Source organism: Dendrobates tinctorius, unplaced genomic scaffold (assembly GCF_039654945.1).
Source record: "Dendrobates tinctorius isolate UK_male_01 unplaced genomic scaffold, ASM3965494v1 ptg000387l, whole genome shotgun sequence".
Taxonomy (NCBI): domain Eukaryota; kingdom Metazoa; phylum Chordata; class Amphibia; order Anura; family Dendrobatidae; genus Dendrobates; species Dendrobates tinctorius.
In genome coordinates, this window is record NW_027362053.1 from 421,360 (window position 1) to 445,333 (window position 23,974).

The window sequence follows — 23,974 nt, forward strand, 5'->3', positions numbered from 1 at the left end:
GGTTAGGGTTGGAGTTAGAATTGTGGGGTTTCCACTATTTGCGCACATCAGGTGCTCTCCAAATGCAACATGGCGTCTGATCTCAATTCCAGCCAATTCTGCGTTGAAAAAGTCAAATGGTGCTCCTTCCCTTCCAAGCTCTGCCATGCGCCCAAACAGTGTTTTACCCCCTCATATGGGGTATCAGCCTACTCAGGACAATTTACAAAACAACTTTTGGGGTCCTATTTCTCCTGTTGCCCTTAGAAAAATAAAAAATTGGGGGCAAAAATATTATTTTTGTGGAAAAAAAATATGATTTTTTATTTTCAAGCCTGGGCGTTATAAATTTCTGTGAAGCACTTGGGGGTTCAAAGTGATCACCACACATCTAGATAAGTTCCTTGGGGGGTCTAGTTTCCAAAATGGTGTCATTTGTGGGGGGGATTCAACTGTTTTGGTACATCAGGGGCTTTCCAAACGCAACATGGTGTCCGATCTCCATTCCAGCCAAAAAAGTCAAATGGCGCTGCTTCCCTTCCGAGCTCTGCCATGCGCCCAAATAGTCGTTTACCCCACATGTGGGGTATCAGCGTACTCAGGACAAATTGCACAATAACTTTTAGTGTCCTGTTACCCTTGGGAAAATAAAAAATTGGGGGTGAAAAGATCATTTTGTGGAAAAAATATGATTTTTTTAATTGTACCGCTGTACGTTATAAACTTCTGTGAAGCCCTTGTGGGTTCAAAGTTCTCACCATATATCTAGATAAGTTCCTTGGGGGGGGGGTCTAGTTTCCAAAATGGGGTCACTTGTAGGGGGTTTCCACTGTTTAGGTACATCAGGGACTCTCCAAACGTGACATGGCGTCCGATCTGAATTCCAGCCAATTTTGCATTGTAAAAGTCAAACGGCGCTCCTTCCCTTCTGAGCGCTGCCATGCGCCGAAACAGTGGTTCCCCCCACATATCAGGTATCAGCGTACTCAGGACAAATTGCACAATAACTTTTGCAGTCCAATTTCTCCTGTTACCCTTGGTAAAATAAAAAAAAATTGAACCTGAAGTATTTTTTCTGTGAAAAAAAGTTAAATGTTCATTTTTTTTTTTTAAATATTCAAAAAATTCCTGTGAAGCACCTGAAGGGTTAATAAACTTCTTGAATGTGGTTTTGAGCACTTTAAGGGGTGCAGTTTTTAGAATGGTGTCACTTTTGGGTATTTTCTATTACATAGATCCCTCAAAGTGGCTTCAAATGTGATGTGGTCCTAAAAATAAAATGGTGTTGTAAAAATGAGAAATCGCTGGTCAACTTTTAACCCTTATAACTTCCTAACAAAAAAAAATTTGGGTTCCAAAATTGTGCTGATGTAAAGTAAACATGTGGGAAATGTTACTTATTAAGTTTTTTGTGTGGCGTATCTCTGTGATTTAAGGGCATAAAAATTCAAAGTTGGAAAATTGCGAAATTTTCAAAATTTTCGCCAAATTTCCATTTTTTCCACAAATAAACGCAAGTTATATGAATGAAATTTTACCACTAACATGAAGTACAATATGTCACGAGAAAACAATGTCAGAATCACCAGGATCCATGGAAGCGTTCCAGAGTTATTACCTCATAAAGGGACAGTGGTCAGAATTGTAAAAATTGGCCCGGGAGTTAACGTGCAAACCACCCTTGGGGGTGAAGGGGTTAAAGAGGTTCTGCAGCAGCTGCAGTGAGCATTTCATTCACACCCCGGCACCTGCGGCCTTGTGTTTTCAGATCTTGAGGTGCCAACATTGCCTGCAGACGACGTACTGAGCGTTCCCTGTATGTCAGGTACAGAACCGAGCTGCCCACGCGTGTACCCCCGGTCACCGGCGACCGCATCACTTCCTTCCATGTAGGGGCATGTCACTTTCTCCACAGACGCTCTCTTCCCCCTCACATACCTCTCCAGACTCTGGGCTCCTCCTTCAAGGGGCCGTCCATCTCTCTCTTCCTGATTTTTGCAGGCAAAGTAAGAAAGCAAAAGATACCGAAAACCAAGAAAGTCCGGGGGACAGGCGGCCAGGACGGGCGAAGACCAGGAGGGGGTGTCAACATGGCGCTGGTTACCCTGCAGCTTTCTTCTCTAGAGGACGTGGCCGGCCCCACACCTGTCCAGGTAATACCAGGGCGAATGCCAATACCTGTCGTCATATCGCATGCATGTGTCCATACATGTCACGGGGTTCCAGGAGAGAATGTGAATGAAGATATATTCCTGTAATATACTGCATATTTACTATACTATATACCTGTGTATATATAATACAGGTAGCAGGGTGCTGGGGGATGTGTATGAGGGTCTAGATGTGTCATATACTGCATATGTACCGTTACTATACTATATACCTGTGTATATATAATACAGGTAGCAGGGTGCTGGGGGATGTGTATGAGGGTCTAGATGTGTCATATACTGCATATATACCGTTACTATACTATATACCTGTGTATATATTATACAGATAGCAGGGTGCTGGGGGATGTGTATGAGGGTCTAGATGTGTCATATACTGCATATGTACCGTTACTATACTATATACCTGTGTATATATAATACAGGTAGCAGGGTGCTGGGGGATGTGTATGAGGGTCTAGATGTGTCATATACTGCATATATACCGTTACTATACTATATACCTGTGTATATATTATACAGATAGCAGGGTGCTGGGGGATGTGTATGAGGGTCTAGATGTGTCATATACTGCATATATACCGTTACTATACTATATACCTGTGTATATATAATACAGGTAGCAGGGTGCTGGGGGATGTGTATGAGGGTCTAGATGTGTCATATACTGCATATATACCGTTACTATACTATATACCTGTGTATATATAATACAGGTAGCAGGGTGCTGGGGGATGTGTATGAGGGTCTAGATGTGTCATATACTGCATATATACCGTTACTATACTATATACCTGTGTATATATAATACAGGTAGCAGGGTGCTGGGGGATGTGTATGAGGGTCTAGATGTGTCATATACTGCATATATACCGTTACTATACTATATACCTGTGTATATATTATACAGATAGCAGGGTGCTGGGGGATGTGTATGAGGGTCTAGATGTGTCATATACTGCATATATACCGTTACTATACTATATACCTGTGTATATATAATACAGGTAGCAGGGTGCTGGGGGATGTGTATGAGGGTCTAGATGTGTCATATACTGCATATATACCGTTACTATACTATATACCTGTGTATATATAATACAGGTAGCAGGGTGCTGGGGGATGTGTATGAGGGTCTAGATGTGTCATATACTGCATATATACCGTTACTATACTATATACCTGTGTATATATAATACAGGTAGCAGGGTGCTGGGGGATGTGTATGAGGGTCTAGATGTGTCATATACTGCATATATACCGTTACTATACTATATACCTGTGTATATATAATACAGGTAGCAGGGTGCTGGGGGATGTGTATGAGGGTCTAGATGTGTCATATACTGCATATATACCGTTACTATACTATATACCTGTGTATATATAATACAGGTAGCAGGGTGCTGGGGGATGTGTATGAGGGTCTAGATGTGTCATATACTGCATATATACCGTTACTATACTATATACCTGTGTATATATTATACAGATAGCAGGGTGCTGGGGGATGTGTATGAGGGTCTAGATGTGTCATATACTGCATATATACCGTTACTATACTATATACCTGTGTATATATAATACAGGTAGCAGGGTGCTGGGGGATGTGTATGAGGGTCTAGATGTGTCATATACTGCATATATACCGTTACTATACTATATACCTGTGTATATATTATACAGATAGCAGGGTGCTGGGGGATGTGTATGAGGGTCTAGATGTGTCATATACTGCATATATACCGTTACTATACTATATACCTGTGTATATATAATACAGGTAGCAGGGTGCTGGGGGATGTGTATGAGGGTCTAGATGTGTCATATACTGCATATATACCGTTACTATACTATATACCTGTGTATATATAATACAGGTAGCAGGGTGCTGGGGGATGTGTATGAGGGTCTAGATGTGTCATATACTGCATATATACCGTTACTATACTATATACCTGTGTATATATAATACAGGTAGCAGGGTGCTGGGGGATGTGTATGAGGGTCTAGATGTGTCATATACTGCATATATACCGTTACTATACTATATACCTGTGTATATATTATACAGATAGCAGGGTGCTGGGGGATGTGTATGAGGGTCTAGATGTGTCATATACTGCATATATACCGTTACTATACTATATACCTGTGTATATATAATACAGGTAGCAGGGTGCTGGGGGATGTGTATGAGGGTCTAGATGTGTCATATACTGCATATATACCGTTACTATACTATATACCTGTGTATATATTATACAGATAGCAGGGTGCTGGGGGATGTGTATGAGGGTCTAGATGTGTCATATACTGCATATATACCGTTACTATACTATATACCTGTGTATATATTATACAGATAGCAGGGTGCTGGGGGATGTGTATGAGGGTCTAGATGTGTCATATACTGCATATATACCGTTACTATACTATATACCTGTGTATATATAATACAGGTAGCAGGGTGCTGGGGGATGTGTATGAGGGTCTAGATGTGTCATATACTGCATATATACCGTTACTATACTATATACCTGTGTATATATAATACAGGTAGCAGGGTGCTGGGGGATGTGTATGAGGGTCTAGATGTGTCATATACTGCATATATACCGCTACTATACTATATACCTGTGTATATATTATACAGGTAGCAGGGTGCTGGGGGATGTGTATGAGGGTCTAGATGTGTCATATACTGCATATGTACCGTTACTATACTATATACCTGTGTATATATAATACAGGTAGCAGGGTGCTTGGGGATGTGTATGAGGGTCTAGATGTGTCATATACTGCATATATACCGCTACTATACTATATACCTGTGTATATATTATACAGGTAGCAGGGTGCTGGGGGATGTGTATGAGGGTCTAGATGTGTCATATACTGCATATGTACCGTTACTATACTATATACCTGTGTATATATTATACAGATAGCAGGGTGCTTGGGGATGTGTATGAGGGTCTAGATGTGTCATATACTGCATATATACCGCTACTATACTATATACCTGTGTATATATTATACAGGTAGCAGGGTGCTGGGGGATTTGTATGAGGGTCTAGATGTGTCATATACTGCATATATACCGTTACTATACTATATACCTGTGTATATATTATACAGATAGCAGGGTGCTGGGGGATGTGTATGAGGGTCTAGATGTGTCATATACTGCATATATACCGTTACTATACTATATACCTGTGTATATATTATACAGATAGCAGGGTGCTGGGGGATGTGTATGAGGGTCTAGATGTGTCATATACTGCATATATACCGTTACTATACTATATACCTGTGTATATATAATACAGGTAGCAGGGTGCTGGGGGATGTGTATGAGGGTCTAGATGTGTCATATACTGCATATATACCGTTACTATACTATATACCTGTGTATATATAATACAGGTAGCAGGGTGCTGGGGGATGTGTATGAGGGTCTAGATGTGTAATATACTGCATATATACCGTTACTATACTATATACCTGTGTATATATAATACAGGTAGCAGGGTGCTGGGGGATGTGTATGAGGGTCTAGATGTGTCATATACTGCATATATACCGTTACTATACTATATACCTGTGTATATATATATATAATACAGGTAGCAGGGTGCTTGGGGATGTGTATGAGGGTCTAGATGTGTCATATACTGCATATATACCGTTACTATACTATATACCTGTGTATATATTATACAGGTAGCAGGGTGCTGGGGGATGTGTATGAGGGTCTAGATGTGTAATATACTGCATATATACCGTTACTATACTATATACCTGTGTATATATAATACAGGTAGCAGGGTGCTGGGGGATGTGTATGAGGGTCTAGATGTGTCATATACTGCATATATACCGTTACTATACTATAAACCTGTGTATATATATATAATACAGGTAGCAGGGTGCTTGGGGATGTGTATGAGGGTCTAGATGTGTCATATACTGCATATATACCGTTACTATACTATATACCTGTGTATATATAATACAGGTAGCAGGGTGCTTGGGGATGTGTATGAGGGTCTAGATGTGTCATATACTGCATATATACCGTTACTATACTATATACCTGTGTATATATAATACAGGTAGGGTGCTTGGGGATGTGTATGAGGGTCTAAATGTGTAATATACTGCATATATTACTATACTATATACCTGTGTATATATAATACAGGTAGCAGGGTGCTGGGGGATGTGTATAAGGGTCTAGATGTGTCATATACTGCATATATACCGTTACTATACTATATACCTGTGTATATATAATACAGGTAGCAGGGTGCTTGGGGATGTGTAGGAGGGTCTAGATGTGTCATATACTGCATATATACCGTTACTATACTATATACCTGTGTATATATAATACAGGTAGCAGGGTGCTTGGGGATGTGTATGTAATGTAAGTATTTGGTCGCCTAAAGACATGCAAATTTCTGGCTCTCACAGACCTGTAACTTCTCCTTTGGCCGGCTTCACATTTGCGGATGTCAGAGCTGCGGAGGGCTGCGTACCCTATCTTTAACATTGGGTACGCAGGCCATGCGGATATATGCGGATACGTCGTTTTCACGATGCGGCGACCCGCGTCGAATGCAACATGTTGCTTTTTGTTGCGGTCGCCGCACCGCATACATCCACATCGCCTGCGTACCCAATGTTAAAGATAGGTACACAGGCCGCATGCAGACGAAGGCGGAGCTGACCAGAGGAGGATCGGCAGTGGGCGGAGCTTCACAGAGGAACTACGCAACTCTACCCAACGCTAGTGTGAAACTAGCCTTTAAAAGGCTCCTCTGTCCTTCACTCATTCCCTGTTTCAACTTGTTATCAGTATAAAAGACACTTGTCCACAACCTCAAACAGTCACACTCCAAAGTCCACTATGGTGAAGACCAATGAGCTGTCGAAGTGTAGGTAACAGCAGGTTCGCATGATGCAGTGACGAGACACGAGACTGAGTGTTGTTTTGGAAAATAACGTTTATGAACTGGAGCCACTAGGGCTATACTGAGCAACCAAAAAGGGGTAACACTAATTGTCCTCATAGGGACTCAACAACAATAACAACACTTTTCTTTAACGAGAATGTGACTGACCCGGCAAGGCCAGCTATTATGGGGCCACGAAACGGCCAACTACGGGTCCTTATTTTCTAAAGTCAGCTTACCCTTCCTGATGTCCCTCGGTGTCGCTGGTGTGGCTGCTTTGGTGTCGCTGATGTGGCTGCTTTGATGTCGCTGATGTGGCTGCTTTGATGTCGCTGATGTGGCTGCTTTGACATCGCAGCCGCTGGGCCTAGCTGTTGAGGAACTGTCGTAGTCTTCAGGTGTCCAGCACCCTGGAGAAGTTGGGGCACAACAGGTCCTAAGGGAGTCTTTCGTTGCGGTAACCCCCTGTAGCCACAGCAGGGTCCCATTCGTTAGCGAGTCCACGGGGACTCCAGTCCCCCCAAGCAGGGTAGTGACGTCTGGAAGAGTGGCGGTTGGTAGGCCACGCGCACGGACAGGGCCTGTGCAAAGAGTCTCTTCGTAGGCGAGGAGCAGGCCCCAACTGCCAACTGTAACGGGGTAATGGCAGCCCTGGGCGGTGATGCACAGGCCGCAACTGTGGACTGTAGTGGGGCAGGCGCTCTCCTCCTTTGTTCCCCGGGTACTGTTTCCCTAGGAACCCAGATGGCGGTTCCCTTGGTTCCAGTCCAGACAACCTATGGGGGTCCTCTTCCCTACAGAAGGACACCAGAAACAAAATTGTAGTCCTGCACCAGGCTGGGAAGACTGAATCTGCAATAGGCAAGCAGCTTGGTGTGATGAAATCAACTGTGGGAGCAATAATAAGAAAATGGAAGACATAAAAGACCCCTGATAATCGCCCTCGATCTGGGGCTCCATGCAAGATCTCACCCCATGGGGTCAAAATGATCACAAGAACTGTGAGCAAAAATCCCAGAACCACATTGGGGGTCCTAGTGAATGACCTGCATAGAGCTGGGACTACCGTAACAAAAGCTACCATCAGTAACACACTATGCCGCCAGGGACTCAGATCCTGCAGTGCCAGGCGTGTCCCCCTGCTTAAGCCAGTACATGTCCGGGCCCATCTGAAGTTTGCTAGAGAGCTTTTGGATTATCCAGAAGAGTATTAGTAGAATGTCATATGGTCTGATGAAACCAAAGTAGAACTGTTTGGTAGAAGCAAAACTCCTCGTGTTTGGAGGAGACAGAATGCTGAGTTGCATCTAAAGAACGCTATACCTACTGTGAAGCATGGGGGTGGCAACATTACGCTTTGGGGCTGTTTCTCTGCAAAGGGACCAGGACGACTGATCCGTGGACATGAAAGAATGAATGGGGCCATGTATCGTGAGATTTTGAGTGCAAACCTCCTTCCATCAGCAAGGGCATTGAAGATGAAACGTGGATGGGTCTTTCAGCATGATAATGATCCCAAGCACACCACCAAGGCAATGAAGGAGTGGGTCCATAAGAAGCATATGAAGGTCCTAGAGTGGCCTAGCCAGTCTCCAGATCTCAACCCCATAGAAAACCTTTGGAGGGATTTGAAAGTCTGTGTTCCCCAGCTACAGGCCTAAAACATCACTGCTCTAGAGGAGTTCTGCATGGAGGAATGGGCCAACATACCACCAACAGTGTGTGCCAACTTTGTGAAGACTTAGAGAAAACGTTTGACCTCTGTCATTGCCAACAAAGGATATATAACAAAATATTCAGATGAACTTTTGCTAATGACCAAATACCGTATATACTCGAGTATAAGCCAAGGCACCTAATTTCGCCATGGAAAACTGGGTAAACTTAGTGACTCGAGTATAAGCTGGGGATGCATTGTCCCCTCATTCATGTCCTGCTATGTGTGGCTCCCCCTGCTGTATGCATACGGCTCCTCCGTCCTCCCCCTGCTGTATGCATACGGCTCCTCCGTCCTCCCCCTGCTGTATGCATACGGCTCCTCCGTCCTCCCCCTGCTGTATGCATACGGCTCCTCCGTCCTCCCCCTGCTGTATGCATACGGCTCCTCCGTCCTCCCCCTGCTGTATGCATACGGCTCCTCCGTCCTCCCCCTGCTGTATGCATACGGCTCCTCCGTCCTCCCCCTGCTGTATGCATACGGCTCCTCCGTCCTCCCCCTGCTGTATGCATACGGCTCCTCCGTCCTCCCCCTGCTGTATGCATACGGCTCCTCCGTCCTCCCCCTGCTGTATGCATACGGCTCCTCCGTCCTCCCCCTGCTGTATGCATATGGCTCCTCCGTCCTCCCCCTGCTGTATGCATATGGCTCCTCCGTCCTCCCCCTGCTGTATGCATATGGCTCCCCTGTCCTCCCCCTGCTGTATGCATATGGCTCCCCTGTCCTCCCCTTGCCGTGTGCACGGCTCCCGCGTCCTCCCCTTGCCGTGTGCACGGCTCCCGCGTCCTCCTGCTGTATGCATGGCTCACCCGTGTATGCATGGCTCTCCCGTCCTCCCCCTGCTGTATGCATGGCTCCCCCGTCCTCCCCTTGCTGTATGCATGGCTCCCTGTTGTGAAATCACTTTCTGGCCTACCTCTGGTTACTAGTGAAGGTAGTGGAGCTGGTTATAGTGACAGAGGGGTCACGAGTTCTCTTTCCGGGCTCCCTCTGGTTGTTACAGGAAGTAATGGAGCTGATCTAATTAACAGAGGCCTGCCACCTGATAATGAGGAGGACGATTGGACATTTGGAGTTTCTGACTGGATTTAAGACAGCCGACTCCCTTTATCCCTGCTGGTGATTTTTTTTTCCTGCCTCCTGAGGTCTTAGTTTCCAGCTCAGTCCCTGCATGCTCAAGCTAAGTGTTCTTTTGCTATTGTTCACATTTGATTTGGTTTTGTCCATTTCAGTTTTGTATGGTCAGCCAGCCCCGGCTGGGACTGTGCTGAATTTCCATCCTTATGTTACTGTTTGTGCCAGTTTGTTTTTGTCCCTTATTAGATTGGTCTCTCTTTGCTCTGCTTTCAGAATATACCAGAGTGCTGATATAGTGGGCAAAGTCTAATGACTTCAGTATTTTTTCTATCAGACTTGTTGGGCATTTTTTGCAGGGTTTTTTGCGTGATTGCAGACAGTGTCTTTCCTTTCCTGTCCTGTCTAGTTAGTGTGGGCCCCATCGTTTGCTCAGCCTCTTTTCCTACCTACGTTTGTGTTTTCATCTTGTCTCACGGACAATATATGTTTGGGGGCTATCTATTCCTTTGGGGTCTGCTCTGGGGCAGTTTAGATTTCCCCTTTCTTGCTTTAGGCTTATTTAGTTCTCCGGCTGTGTCGAGGCGTCTAAAATCATCGTAGGTACGCTCCACGGCTACTGCTAGTTGTGTGGATAGGATCAGGGGTCTGCAATCCGCTTAGTTAACAACCTCTCTTGTTTTCTGTGGCTTAGCTTGGTATTGCTTTCCTTCTCGGTGACCCAATCATAACAGTTCCCCAGTCCTCCGCCTGCTGTATGCCTGGCTTGCCCATGTATGCCTGACTCCCCCGTTCTCCCCTTGCTGTATGCACGGCTCCCCCTTGCTGTATGCATGGCTCACCCGTGTATGCATGGCTCCCCCGTCCTCCCCCTGCTGTATGCTTGGCTCGCCCGTGTATGCATAGCTCCCCTGTCCTCCCCTTGCTGTATGCATGGCTCCCCCGTCCTCCCCCTGCTGTATGCATGGTTCCCCCGTCCTCCCCCTGCTGTGTGCATGGCTCCCCTGTCCTCCCCCTGCTGTGTGCATGGCTCCCCTGTCCTCCCCCTGCTGTGTGCATGGCTCCCCTGTCCTCCCCCTGCTGTGTGCATGGCTCCCCCGTCCTCCCCCTGCTGTATGCTTGGCTCGCCCGTGTATGCATAGCTCCCCTGTCCTCCCCTTGCTGTATGCATGGCTCCCCCGTCCTCCCCCTGCTGTATGCATGGTTCCCCCGTCCTCCCCCTGCTGTGTGCATGGCTCCCCTGTCCTCCCCCTGCTGTGTGCATGGCTCCCCTGTCCTCCCCCTGCTGTGTGCATGGCTCCCCTGTCCTCCCCCTGCTGTGTGCATGGCTCCCCTGTCCTCCCCCTGCTGTGTGCATGGCTCCACCGTCCTCCCCCTGCTGTGTGCATGGCTCCCCCGTCCTCCCCCTGCTGTGTGCATGGCTCCCCCGTCCTCCCCCTGCTGTGTGCATGGCTCCCCCGTCCTCCCCCTGCTGTGTGCATGGCTCCCCCGTCCTCCCCCTGCTGTGTGCATGGCTCCCCCGTCCTCCCCCCTGCTGTGTGCATGGCTCCCCCGTCCTCCCCCTGCTGTGTGCATGGCTCCCCCGTCCTCCCCCTGCTGTGTGCATGGCTCCCCCGTCCTCCCCCGGCTGTGTGCATGGCTCCCTCGTCCTCTCCCTGCTGTGTGCATGGCTCCCCCGTCCTCCCCCTGCTGTATGCATGGCTCCCCTGTCCTCCCCCTGCTGTATGCATGGCTCCCCCGTCCTCCCCCTGTTGTATGCTTTGCTCGCCACGGCTCCCCCCGTCCTACTCGCCCCCTCCTGGCGCGGTATCTTCACTTCTCTGCTTCTCCGATGGTCTGCGGCGATGGCTGTTTCTTCCTGTGTTCAGCGGTCACGTGATACTGCTCATTAAAGTAATGAATATGCGCTCCACGCCTATGGGAGTGGAGTCTCGTGCATATTCATTACTTTAATGAGCGGTAAAATAATATGTAAAATACTGCATATACAGTATAACTATACTATATACATGTGTCACTGAACATAATATTCTGTGTAAACTGAGGGTCCTGTTCCAATTTTTGTTTTGCCCATTCTGCAAATTCAGCGTGTCGATTTGGGTCATCCTCTTTGAGATGCTGCAGCAGCTGGATTATGTAAGGGTACCATTTGTGAGTAGCTAATATCCGCCGAAGGGATGTTCTACTGATGCCAGATCGGCGCGCTGAATTTGCAGAATGGGCAAAACAAAAATTGGAACAGGACCGTCAGTTCACACAGAACATTATGTTCAGTGATGAGGCAAACTTTTTTGGGTGGGCCATTTATATGGATACGCCTAAATAAAATGGGAATGGTGACCGTTTTCTTGCGTAGGGTGTCTTGCACTGAAATCTGCTGCAATGACCCGGGTACTGCGTTCACCAGATATCAACACAATTTCTATCCGCTCCTCACGTGTTAACCTCTGCGACATGTCAATGGCTGTAAGCAAAGAGAAACTTGTAAATAGCTCATGAAAGAATAATGCTATGATAAAACCAAGCACACCATTGTTTCTCTTGTGAAATTCTCAATAAGTTTGATGTGTCACATGACCCACTTCTCATTGGAAAAAAATAAAGTTGCATCCAAAATGGCCGACTTCAAAGTGGCTGCCATGGTCACCACCCATCTTGAAAAGTTTTCCCCTTCCCATATACTAATGTGCCACAAACAGGAAGTTATATCAACAACCATTCCCATGTTTTGTAGGTGTATCCATATACATTGCCTGCCCAGGTGTATCCATATAAATGGCCCACCCTGTGTATATGTGTGTATGTGTGTGTGTATATATATATATATATATATATATATATATATATATATATATATATATAAAATTATACAGTGCCTTGCGAAAGTATTCGGCTCCCTGGAACTTTTTAACCTTTTCCCACATATCATGCTTCAAACATAAAGATACCAAATGTAAATTTTTGATGAAGAATCAACAACAAGTGGGACACAATTGTGAATTTGAACGAAATTTATTGGTTATTTTACATTTTTGTGGAAATTCAAAAACTGAAAAGTGGGGCGTACAATATTATTCAGCCCCTTTATCTTAATACTTTGTTGCGCCACCTTTTGCTGAGATTACAGCTGCAAGTCCCTTGGGGTATGTCTCTATCAGTTTTGTACATCGAGAGACTGAAATTCTCGCCCATTCTTCCTTGTTAAACAGCTCGAGCTCAGTGAGGTTTGATGGAGATCATTTGTGAACAGCAGTTTTCAGCTCTTTCCACAGATTCTCAATTGGTTCAGGTCTGGACTTTGACTTGGCCATTCTTACACCTGGATACGTTTATTTGTGAACCATTCCATTGTAGATTTTGCTTTATGTTTGGGATCATTGTCATGTTGGAAAACAAATCTCTATCCCAGTCCCAGGTCTTTTGCAGACTCCAACAGTTTTCTTCAAGAATGGTCCTGTATTTGGCTCCATCCATCTTCCCATCAATTTTAACCATCTTCCCTGTCCCTGCTGAAGAAAAGCAGGCCCAAACCATGATGCTGCCACCACCATGTTTGACAGTGGGGATGGTGTGCTCAGGGTGATGAGCTGTGTTGCCTTTACGCCAAACATATCGTTTGGCATTGTTGCCAAAAAGTTCGAGTTTGGTTTCATCTGACCAGAGAACCTTCTTCCACATGTTTGGTGTGTCCCCCAGGTGGCTTGTTGCAAACTTTAAAGGACACTTTTTATGGATATCTTTGAGCAATGGCTTTCTTCTTGCCACTCTTCCATAAAGGCCAGATTTGTGCAGTGTACGACTAATTGTTGTCCTATGGACAGACTGTCACACCTCAGCTGTAGATCTCTGCAGTTCATCCAGAGTGATCATGGGCCTCTTGGCTGCATCTATGATCAGTCTTCTCCTTGTTTGAGATGAAAGTTTAGAGGGACGGCCGGGTCTTAGTAGATTTGCAGTGGTATGATACTCCTTCCATTTCAATATGATCGCTTGCACAGTGCTCCTTGGGATGTTTTAAAGTTTTGGAAATCATTTTGTATCCAAATCCAGCTTTAAACTTCTCCACAACAGTATCACGGACCTGCCTGTTGTGTTCTTTGGTCTTCATGATGCTCTCTGTGCTTCAAACAGAACCCTGAGACTATCACAGAGCAGGTGCATTTATACGGAGACTTGATTACACACGGGTGGATTATATTTATCATCATTAGTTATTTAGGACAACATTGGATCATTCAGAGATCCACAATGAACTTCTGGAGTGAGTTTGCTGCACTGAAAGTAAAGGGGCCGAATAATATTGCATGACCCACTTTTCAGTTTTTGAATTTCCACAAAAATTTAAAATAACCAATAAATTTCATTCAACTTCACAATTGTGTCCCGCTTGTTGATGATTCTTCACCAAAAATTTACATTTGTTATCTTTATGTTTGAAGTATGATGTGGGAAAAGGTTGAAAAGTTCCAGGGAGCCGAATACTTCCGCAAGGCAATGTATATCTAAACCCTCATACACATCCCTAGCACCCTGTTACCCGTATTATATATACACATGTATATAGTATAGTTAGTCTGTATATGCAGTATTTTACATATCTAGACCCTCATACACATCCCCCAGCACCCTGTTACCTGTATTATATATATATACCATATTTTTCGGACCTATATATATTATAGTTACAGGGGGATGTGTATGAGGTCTAGATGTGATGTGGTTACTGCGACAGTATGGAGCCAGAAGACCTCAGCGTCTTATTTCTTCTACTCTGGCCCTGCGATGAAGCACTTCTCCTTCATTTTAAATGTGTTTACCCCCTGTTCTGCCATAAGGAATAATCGGCCATGTTGGAAATTCCTGTGCTCACAGCTGAGCTCGGTTAGCCACACCTTTTTCCCTTTTATAATCTGGGCTCTGATACAAATCCTTGTCAGAGCTAGCTTTGTTGCTTCATGGCTAACACAGGGAGAGGAATTCTTATGACAAGGAGAGTTTGAGGAGTTATTAGTGACTGTTGCTTGGTTTGTATGCATGGTAATTCCTTATCTATTTTGGTTTATTCCCCTACCCCTACCTTCACACCCCGCTGCATTCCTCTGTTATATGTGAGTGAATATTTTGTACAGTATGTCTGGCGTTCTCTTGTCGGGTTGATGTACTATGGTGCACAGTAGATCCCCCTCTTCCCTTGGTGGGGGAAGAGAACAAATGGAGGGCCTACTCAGAAGATAAGGCAAGGGCGGAGGCCCCGGTATTTTCACTTTCTGAAGTATCCTGGGAAGTAGAGTGAGCTAGAGCACGCCCTAGTGTTAGGGACAGGGAAGGAGCCCCTGGACCTGTGTCACCCGACAGCGGTGTTGTGACCCTAGATATGTAAAATACTGCATATATAACTATACTATACACATGTGTATACAGTTGTGGCCAAAAGTATTGACACCCCTGCAATTCTGTCAGATAATACTCAGTTTCTTCCTGAAAATGATTGCAAACACAAATTCTGTGGTATTATCTTCATTTAATTTGTCTTAAATGAAAAAACACAAAAAGAATTGTCCGAAAGCCAAATTGGATATAATTCCACACCAAACATAAAAAAGAGGGTGGACAAAAGTATTGTCACTGTTCGAAAAATCATGTGATGCTTCTCTAATTTGTGTAATTAACAGCACCTGTAACTTACCTGTGGCACCTAACAGGTGTTGGCAATAACTAAATCACACTTGCAGCCAGTTGACATGGATTAAAGTTGACTCAACCTCTGTCCTGTGTCCTTGTGTGTACCACATTGAGCATGGAGAAAAGAAAGAAGACCAAAGAACTGTCTGAGGACTTGAGAAACCAAATTGTGAGGAAGCATGAGCAATCTCAAGGCTACAAGTCCATCTCCAAAGACCTGAATGTTCCTATGTCTACCGTGCGCAGTGTCATCAAGAAGTTTAAAGCCCATGGCACTGTGGCTAACCTCTCTAGATGTGGACGGAAAAGAAAAATTGACCAGAGATTTCAACGCAAGATTGTGCGGATGTTGGATAAAGAACCTCGACTAACATCCAAACAAGTTCAAGCTGCCCTGCAGTCCGAGGGTACAACAGTGTCAACCAGTACTATCCGTCAGCGTCTGAATGAAAAGGGACTGTATGGTAGGAGACCCAGGAAGACCCCACTTCTTACCCCGAGACACAAAAAGCCAGGCTGGAGTTTGCCAAAACTTACCTGAAAAAGCCTAAAACGTTTTAGAAGAATGTTCTCTGGTCAGATGAGACAAAAGTAGAGCTTTTTGGGCAAAGGCATCAACATAGAGTTTACAGGAGAAAAAAAGAGGCATTCAAAGAAAAGAACACGGTCCCTACAGTCAAACATGGCGGAGGTTCCCTGATGTTTTTGGGTTTGCTTTGCTGCCTCTGGCACTGGACTGCTTGACTGTGTGCATGGCATTATGAAGTGTGAAGACTACCAACACATTTTGCAGCATAATGTAGGGCCCAGTGTGAGAAAGCTAGGTCTCCCTCAGAGGTCATGGGTCTTCCAGCAGGACAATAACCCAAAACACACTTCAAAAAGCACTAGAAAATGGTTTGAGAGAAAGCACTGGAGACTTCTAAGGTGGCCAGCAATGAGTCCAGACCTGAATCCCATAGAACACCTGTGGAGAGATCTAAAAATGGCAGTTTGGAGAAGTCACCCTTCAAATATCAGGGACCTGGAGCAGTTTGCCAAAGAAGAATGGTCTAAAATTCTAGCAGAGCATTGTAAGAAACTCATTGATGGTTACCGGAAGCGGTTGGTCGCAGTTATTTTGGCTAAAGGTTGTGCAACCAAGTATTATGCTGAGGGTGCCAATACTTTTGTCTGGCCCATTTTTGGAGTTTTGTGTGAAATGATCAATGTTTTGCTTTTTGCTTCATTCTCTTTTGTGGTTTTTTTTATTTAAGACAAATTAAATGAAGATAATAATACCAAAGAATTTGTGTTTGCAATCATTTTCGGGAAGAAACTGAGTATTATCTGACAGAATTGCAGGGGTGTCAATACTTTTGGCCACAACTGTACACATGTATAAAATATAGTTATATATGCAGTATATTACATATCTAAACCTCATATACATCTCCCAGTACCTCTATTATATACAGTTGTGGACAAAAGTATTGACACCCCTGCAATTCTGTCAGATAATACTCAGTTTCTTCCCGAAAATGATTGCAAACACAAATTCTTTGGTATTATTATCTTCATTTAATTTGTCTTAAATGAAAAAAACACAAATGAGAATGAAGCAAAAAGCAAAACATTGATCATTTCACGCAAAACTCCAAAAATGGGCCAGACAAAAGTATTGGCACCCTCAGCCTAATACTTGGTTGCACAACCTTTAGCCAAAATAACTGCGACCAACCACTTCCGGTAACCATCAATGAGTTTCTTACAATGCTCTGCTAGAATTTTAGACCATTCTTCTTTGGCAAACTGCTCCAGGTCCCTGATATTTGAAGGATGCCTTCTCCAAACTGCCATTTTTAGATCTCTCCACAGGTGTTCTATGGGATTCAGGTCTGGACTCATTGCTGGCCACCTTAGAAGTCTCCAGTGCTTTCTCTCAAACCATTTTCTAGTGCTTTTTGAAGTGTGTTTTGGGTCATTGTCCTGCTGGAAGATCCATGACCTCTGAGGGAGACCCAGCTTTCTCACACTGGGCCCTATATTATGCTGCAAAATGTGTTGGTAGTCTTCACACTTCATAATGCCATGCACATGGTCAAGCAGTCCAGTGCCAGAGGCAGCAAAGCATCCCCAAAAACATCAGGGAACCTCCGCCATGTTTGACTGTAGGGACCGTGTTCTTTTCTTTGAATGCCTCTTTTTTTCTCCTGTAAACTCTATGTTGATGCCTTTGCCCAAAAAGCTCTACTTTTGTCTCATCTGACCAGAGAACATTCTTCCAAAACGTTTTAGGCTTTTTCAGGTAAGTTTTCGCAAACTCCAGTCTGGCTTTTTTATGTCTCGGGGTAAGAAATGGGGTCTTCCTGGGTCTCCTACCATACAGTCCCTTTTCATTCAGACGCCGACGGATAGTACGGGTTGACACTGTTGTACCCTCGGACTGCAGGGCAGCTTGAACTTGTTTGGATGTTAGTCGATGTTCTTTATCCAACATCCGCACAATCTTGCGTTGAAATCTCTGGTCAATTTTTCTTTTCCGTCCACATCTAGGGAGATTAGCCACAGTGCCATGGGCTTTAAACTTCTTGATGACACTGCGCACGGTAGACACAGGAACATTCAGGTCTTTGGAGATGGACTTGTAGCCTTGAGATTGCTCATGCTTCCTCACAATTTGGTTTCTCAAGTCCTCAGACAGTTCTTTGGTCTTCTTTTTTTCTCCATGCTCAATGTGGTACACACAAGGACACAGGACAGAGGTTGAGTCAACTTTAATCCATGTCAACTGGCTGCAAGTGTGATTTAGTTATTGCCAACACCTGTTAGGTGCCACAGGTAAGTTACAGGTGCTGTTAACTACACAAATTAGAGAAGCATCACATGATTTTTCGAACAGTGCCAATACTTTTGTCCACCCTCTTTTTTTATGTTTGGTGTGGAATTATATCCAATTTGGCTTTCGGACAATTCCTTTTGTGTTTTTTCATTTAAGACAAATTAAATGAAGATAATAATACCAAAGAATTTGTGTTTGCAATTATTTTCAGGAAGAAACTGAGTATTATCTGACAGAATTGCAGGGGTGTCAATACTTTTGGCCACAACTGTATGTATATAATTCAGGTAGCAGGCTACTGGTGATGTGCATGAGGGTCTAGATATGTAATATACTGCATATAAAACTATCCCATATACCTGTGTACAGTGGCAAATAAAAGTTTGGGCACCCCTGGTCAAACTTTGTTAGGATTCTTTCACACATTCTGATATTTCTGGTACCTGAGAAAACCGTACCGGTGATATCAGTGTCCGTGTGTAATACTTGTGGCATACGTGTAGCAAATGTGTGCCTGGGAAGTTCTCGCTGTTCCCTGGCTCCGGTTGCTGAAGACCACTCTCATCATTCTCCCCTGATTGTGCTGCGATCAGCGCTATCAGGGGGACAATGTTGAGAGTTGTATTCAGCTGATAACAGCGAGAGAAGGAGGTGGCTGATGGGAGTATTCATCAGCCGCCACCTGCGCTATACATAAATAAATAAATAAAAAAAAAACTGCGTGGGTTCCCCTGAAATTTTGATAACCAGCCAGGCAAAACTGACAGCTGCGGACTGCAACCCTCAGCTGTCAGTTTTAGCATGCCTGGTTATCAAGAATAGAGGGGTTCCCATGCTGTAAATAACTTTTTTAAAAAAACAGCGTGAGGTCCCCCCATTTTTAACAAACAGCCAAGCTAAATCAGACAGCTGGGTGGCTGGTATGTTCAGGCTGTTAAGAGGCCATGGATATTGACCCACCAAAAAAATAGCACCTCTATTAGATGTGCCAATTCTGGCGCTTTGCCTAATTTTTTTTTTCCCCACTTGCCCTGTACAAGTGGGGTTCATATTTTGTTGATGTCACTTTTTTTGTGCATGGTCTGGTGACAACAACCACGGATTGTCTATAAGGCCTGTTTCACACTTCAGTTTTTTGTCTTCAGTTGAAATCCGCCAAAAATTAAAAAAAATGGATTCGTTTACGTTTTGCAGCAAACGGATGTCAACGGACCATTTTTTGGACGGATCCACTGCAGTTGGAAAGGTCAGGAAATGTAAAGGAACCGCTGGAGAGAGAGAGAGAGAGAGATTTTTGAATTGTAGAACACTGTTGAGGGTTAAAATGCCTGGCAGAGGGCATGTGCAGTTAAAAATGGCGGTCCGCTGCTACAAAAAACGTTATATTGTCTGTCCACTTAAGCCGGCGGCCACTACAGTTTTAACGGATCTGTCTAAAAACGGATGCAACGGACGACCATCAGTCAAAATCCGCCGCTAGTGCGAGTCTATGGGAAAAAAACGGATCCGTCAAAAAATCGGTGGATCCTTTTTTAAAAAAAAAGGCGAATTTTGACTGACGTCAAAAAACTGGTGTGAAACAGGCGTAAGACACCAATCCATTACAAATCTAATAGTTGTATTTTAAATAAATACACATAGCAAATATAAACAAAACGGACGTTTCCTTTTTTATTTTAAGATAACAAACACAGTTATTATTATTATTATTATTATTATTATTATATTCAGATCAAGGGACTGTATGGCCCATTGTGAAACCTTCAGCTTGTGCCTTTTGAAGTAGTCTATTGTGGATTTTGACATATCTTAATGATCGTTATTCATTTGAACAAGCCTCAGGAAAAGAACATCTCACCAACCATTAAGCATGGGGGTGGATCTATCATGGTTGGTGAGATGTTCTTTTCCTGAAGTTCTGTGCCCCTTTTTCTCCACACATACCTTTGATCATTGTGGCCCAAGAGTTCTATTTTAACCTAATCAGTCCAGCAGACTTGTTTCCAAAATGTATTGGGCTTGTTTAGATGCTTTTTTTGCATACGGGTCTGATACTGAAGTTTTTGAGGAAAGGACGCAGGAGAGGTTTTCTTTTGATGACTCTTCCATGAAGGAGCTTTTTGTGCAGGTGTCTGTAAACAGTAGAACAATGTACCACAACTCCAGAGTCTGGTAATTCTTTCGGAAGGTCTTTTGCAGTCAAGCGGGGGGTTCTGATTTTGTCTCTCTAGCAATCCTATGAGCAGCTGTCACTGAAATTTTCCTTGGTCTTCCAGACATTATCTTGCCATCCATTGTTCCTGTTAACTGCCATTTCTTAATTACATTTCAAACTGAGTGAAGGGCAACTTGAAAATACTTTTCTACCTTATAGCCTTCTCCTATTTTGTGGGCTTTCCACCATTTTCATTTTCAGAGTGTTGGGCAGATGCTTAGAAGAACTCCTCATGGTTGCTGTTTTTTGGTACAAGGTTAGAGGAGACTGGGCTTTTATAAAACTGGGGAATTTCCATCACCTGCCGTTTCCTAACGATGGTGAACAAGCAATCACCCTAACAGGCTAATTAACTTTGACCAAGGTTTCAGACTTTATCTGAGCACACAAATCTACAAGAGTGCTGAAACTTTTGCATTGGCTCATTTTTCTTTTTGTAATTTTTAAAATGTGAAAGATGAAGAAGAAAAAAAAAATGTGTGTTTTACCAAAAATACAAAAGAAATGTCATCTTTAACCGTAGCCCTTTTTATAGATAATTTAATCTTCAATATGCTTAACTGTTCACAATAACAGTATCTTATTTTTCGGAGTATAAGATGCACCATTTACCTCCAAAAATTTGGAGCAGCGGAGGAGTGAGTCACAGGAGGCAGGAGCTGGCGGCTACGGCTAACATGTATACCTGCTGTTAAAGAAAATAAAATATTCACTACTCTCCACTCCCATAGTCCCGGGCGTGGGGTGCAGTGAATATTCCGGCAGATTACCTCAGCGTGTGGGGGAGCATGGCAGTGACATCATGCACTGTTTACACTCTGTAATCAGCTGCTGGCATCAAGACCATGTAAAACGGAATGGGGGAGCTATGTAAATGGGGATGAGGGGTCCATGTATTCCAGGATGGGGATGAAGGGGCCATGTATTCCAGGATGGGGATGAAGGGGCCATGTATTCCAGGATGGGGATGAAGGGGCCATGTATACCAGGATGAGGATGGAGATGATGGGGCCATGTATACCAGGATGAGGGGGCCATGTATAAAAGGATAAGGGGGCCATGTATACCAGGATGGGGAATATTAGTACAGAATTGGGATACATTACCCCTATAACAGTGTCAGCGGCAGATCCCCCTCCCCATAAGTGCATTATGTCCACATTTTTGCTTAAATTTATTTTTCTATTTTCCTCCTTCAAAACTTAGGTGCGTCTTATAGTCTGAAAAATGCAGAAATTTTGACCAAGGGTGCCCAAACGTTTACATACCATTGCAGTGATGATTGCAAGTTTGTGAATAAAATATGACCTAAAACTACATCAGATATTCACCCAGTTCTTAAAACTATATAAAGATAATCAAATCAAACAAATTAGTGAAAAATATCAGACTTTATCATTTTTTTAGATGAGGAAAATGATCCAATATCACATGTCTGTGAGTGGCAAAAGTATGTGAACCTTGGCTTTACATGTCTGGTGTGATCTCCTTGTGCAGCAATAACTGCATCTGAATGTTTCTGGTAATTGTTCATCAGTCCTGCACATTGGCTTGGTGGAATTTTAGCCCACTCTTTACTAAATAAAAAACAAAAAAAAACAGCTTCACCTTTGTTTGTGGTGTATTCCCACTAACTGATCACTATTGGTCTTTCTACATTTCAGACCAGTAACTCTAAAATGTTATCTTATTTCTTTTTTAACCCCTTCCCAACATATGACGTCTTGGTACAAAAATGTTAAACTTTGGGATAAAATAACAGTTTAGTGGTAAAAATGTAATTGATTTGTAGAGAGGTGTAGATTCCAAATTTGGGTAACTTGTCAGGAGTTTTTCCTGTTTTGGCATGTCCCGGGGGGGGGGGGGCTCTTCAAATGTGATATGGTAGTGCTCTTTTCTTTCCGTGCCCTGCTGAGCGTGCAAACAGTAGTTTCCTACCATATTGAAGATATCATTGTACTCTGTAAAAATTGCACAACAAATTGTACGGTCCATTTTCTCCCAATATTGAGAAAATGAAAAATTTGGGGCTACAGTAACTTTTATGTGAAACAAAATTAAATTTTTCATTTTCATGTCCTGTTGGAATATGTTTGGTGCAACAACTCCATACCTGTCTACGAGTGTTTAGTTGCTAGATTTTATGCGGTTTATAAAGTTAAAAATAAAATCTCCCAGAGGCTCACACAGGGAGAGCATGTGACTGTAGTTCCTGTTTTCCTGTGTATGAGAGAAGCAGCCTGGTGTAGATGTTGCACAGATAGACACAAATGATTTATTCCTGATATGTTAAGATTATCATATATTGTTCCTTTTTGTTCCTGAATAAAGAAGCTCTGTTGTCACACGCTTGGAGAGTATCCTGAATAATCAGCTGCCAACATGTCCCAATGTTATAAAATTCTGTTAACCTCTTTACCCCCAAAGGTGGTTTGCACATTAATGACCAGGCCAATTTTCACAATTCTGACCACTATCACTTTATGAGGTAATAACTCTGGAACGTTTCAACGGATCCCGGTGATTCTGAGATTGTTTTTTTGTGACATATTGTACTTCATGATAGTGGAAACATTTCTTCAATGTGACTTGTGTTTTTTGTGAAAAAACCCCCCTGAAATTTGGCAAAAATGTGACCGGTTTTTATAAGCCCTTAAATCAGAGTTATTTCACACAAAATAATAGATAACATTTCCCATGTCTACTTTACATCCGCACAGTTTTGTAAACATATTTTTTGTGAGGAAGTTATAAGAGTTAAAAGATGACCAGCAATTTGATCAGCAAAGTGACTTTGAGGGGCCTGTATGGCAGAAAATATCCAGTAGGGACACCATTCTAAAAACTGCACCCTTCAAGGTGCTCACTACCATATTCAAGAAGTTTATTAAACCTTCAGGTGCTTCACAGGAATTTTTTGCAATGTGGAAGGAAAAAAAAATGAACATTTTAGTTTTTGTCAAATTTTTTTCTTTAGACTCTTTTTTTTTTTTGGCAAGGGTAACAGGAAAAAAATGGACCCCCAGATTTGTTGTGCAATTTCTCCTAAGTACAGCGATACCACATATGTGGGGGAAAACTCCTATTTGGGCGCACTGCAGGGCTTGGAAGGGAAAGATCGTAATTTGACTTTTTGAATGCAAAATTTACTGGAATAATTAGCGGACGCCATGTCGTGTTTGGAGAACCCATTATGTACCTAAACAGTGGAAACCCCCACAAGTGACACCATTTTGGAAAGTTCCCTGATGGGGTCTAGTTATGTAGATGTGTGGTCTGCGCCTTGAACACCCAAAGGGGCTTCACAGACGTTTATAACATTGATCCATGAAAATAATAAAAAAACAACTT

At 43.5% G+C, this 23,974-nt stretch overlaps 1 protein-coding gene across 3 annotated transcripts in view; it reads left to right on the top strand.

Annotated features, from left to right (window-relative positions):
• The first annotated feature begins 1,658 nt into the window (after positions 1–1,658).
• SSH3 (slingshot protein phosphatase 3) overlaps positions 1,659–23,974 on the top strand; it is a 146,589-nt gene continuing 124,273 nt past the window's right edge. For 2 of the 3 annotated variants that reach the window (XM_073563390.1, XM_073563392.1), the window contains exons 1-2: positions 1,659–1,804; positions 1,981–2,132. In XM_073563390.1, the coding sequence (XP_073419491.1) occupies positions 1,798–1,804; positions 1,981–2,132 (159 nt within the window). In that variant the 5' untranslated portion in view covers positions 1,659–1,797. Of the gene's footprint in view, positions 1,869–1,980; positions 2,133–23,974 lie in introns of all 3 variants that reach the window. The other variant, XM_073563391.1, reaches the window with a different exon arrangement.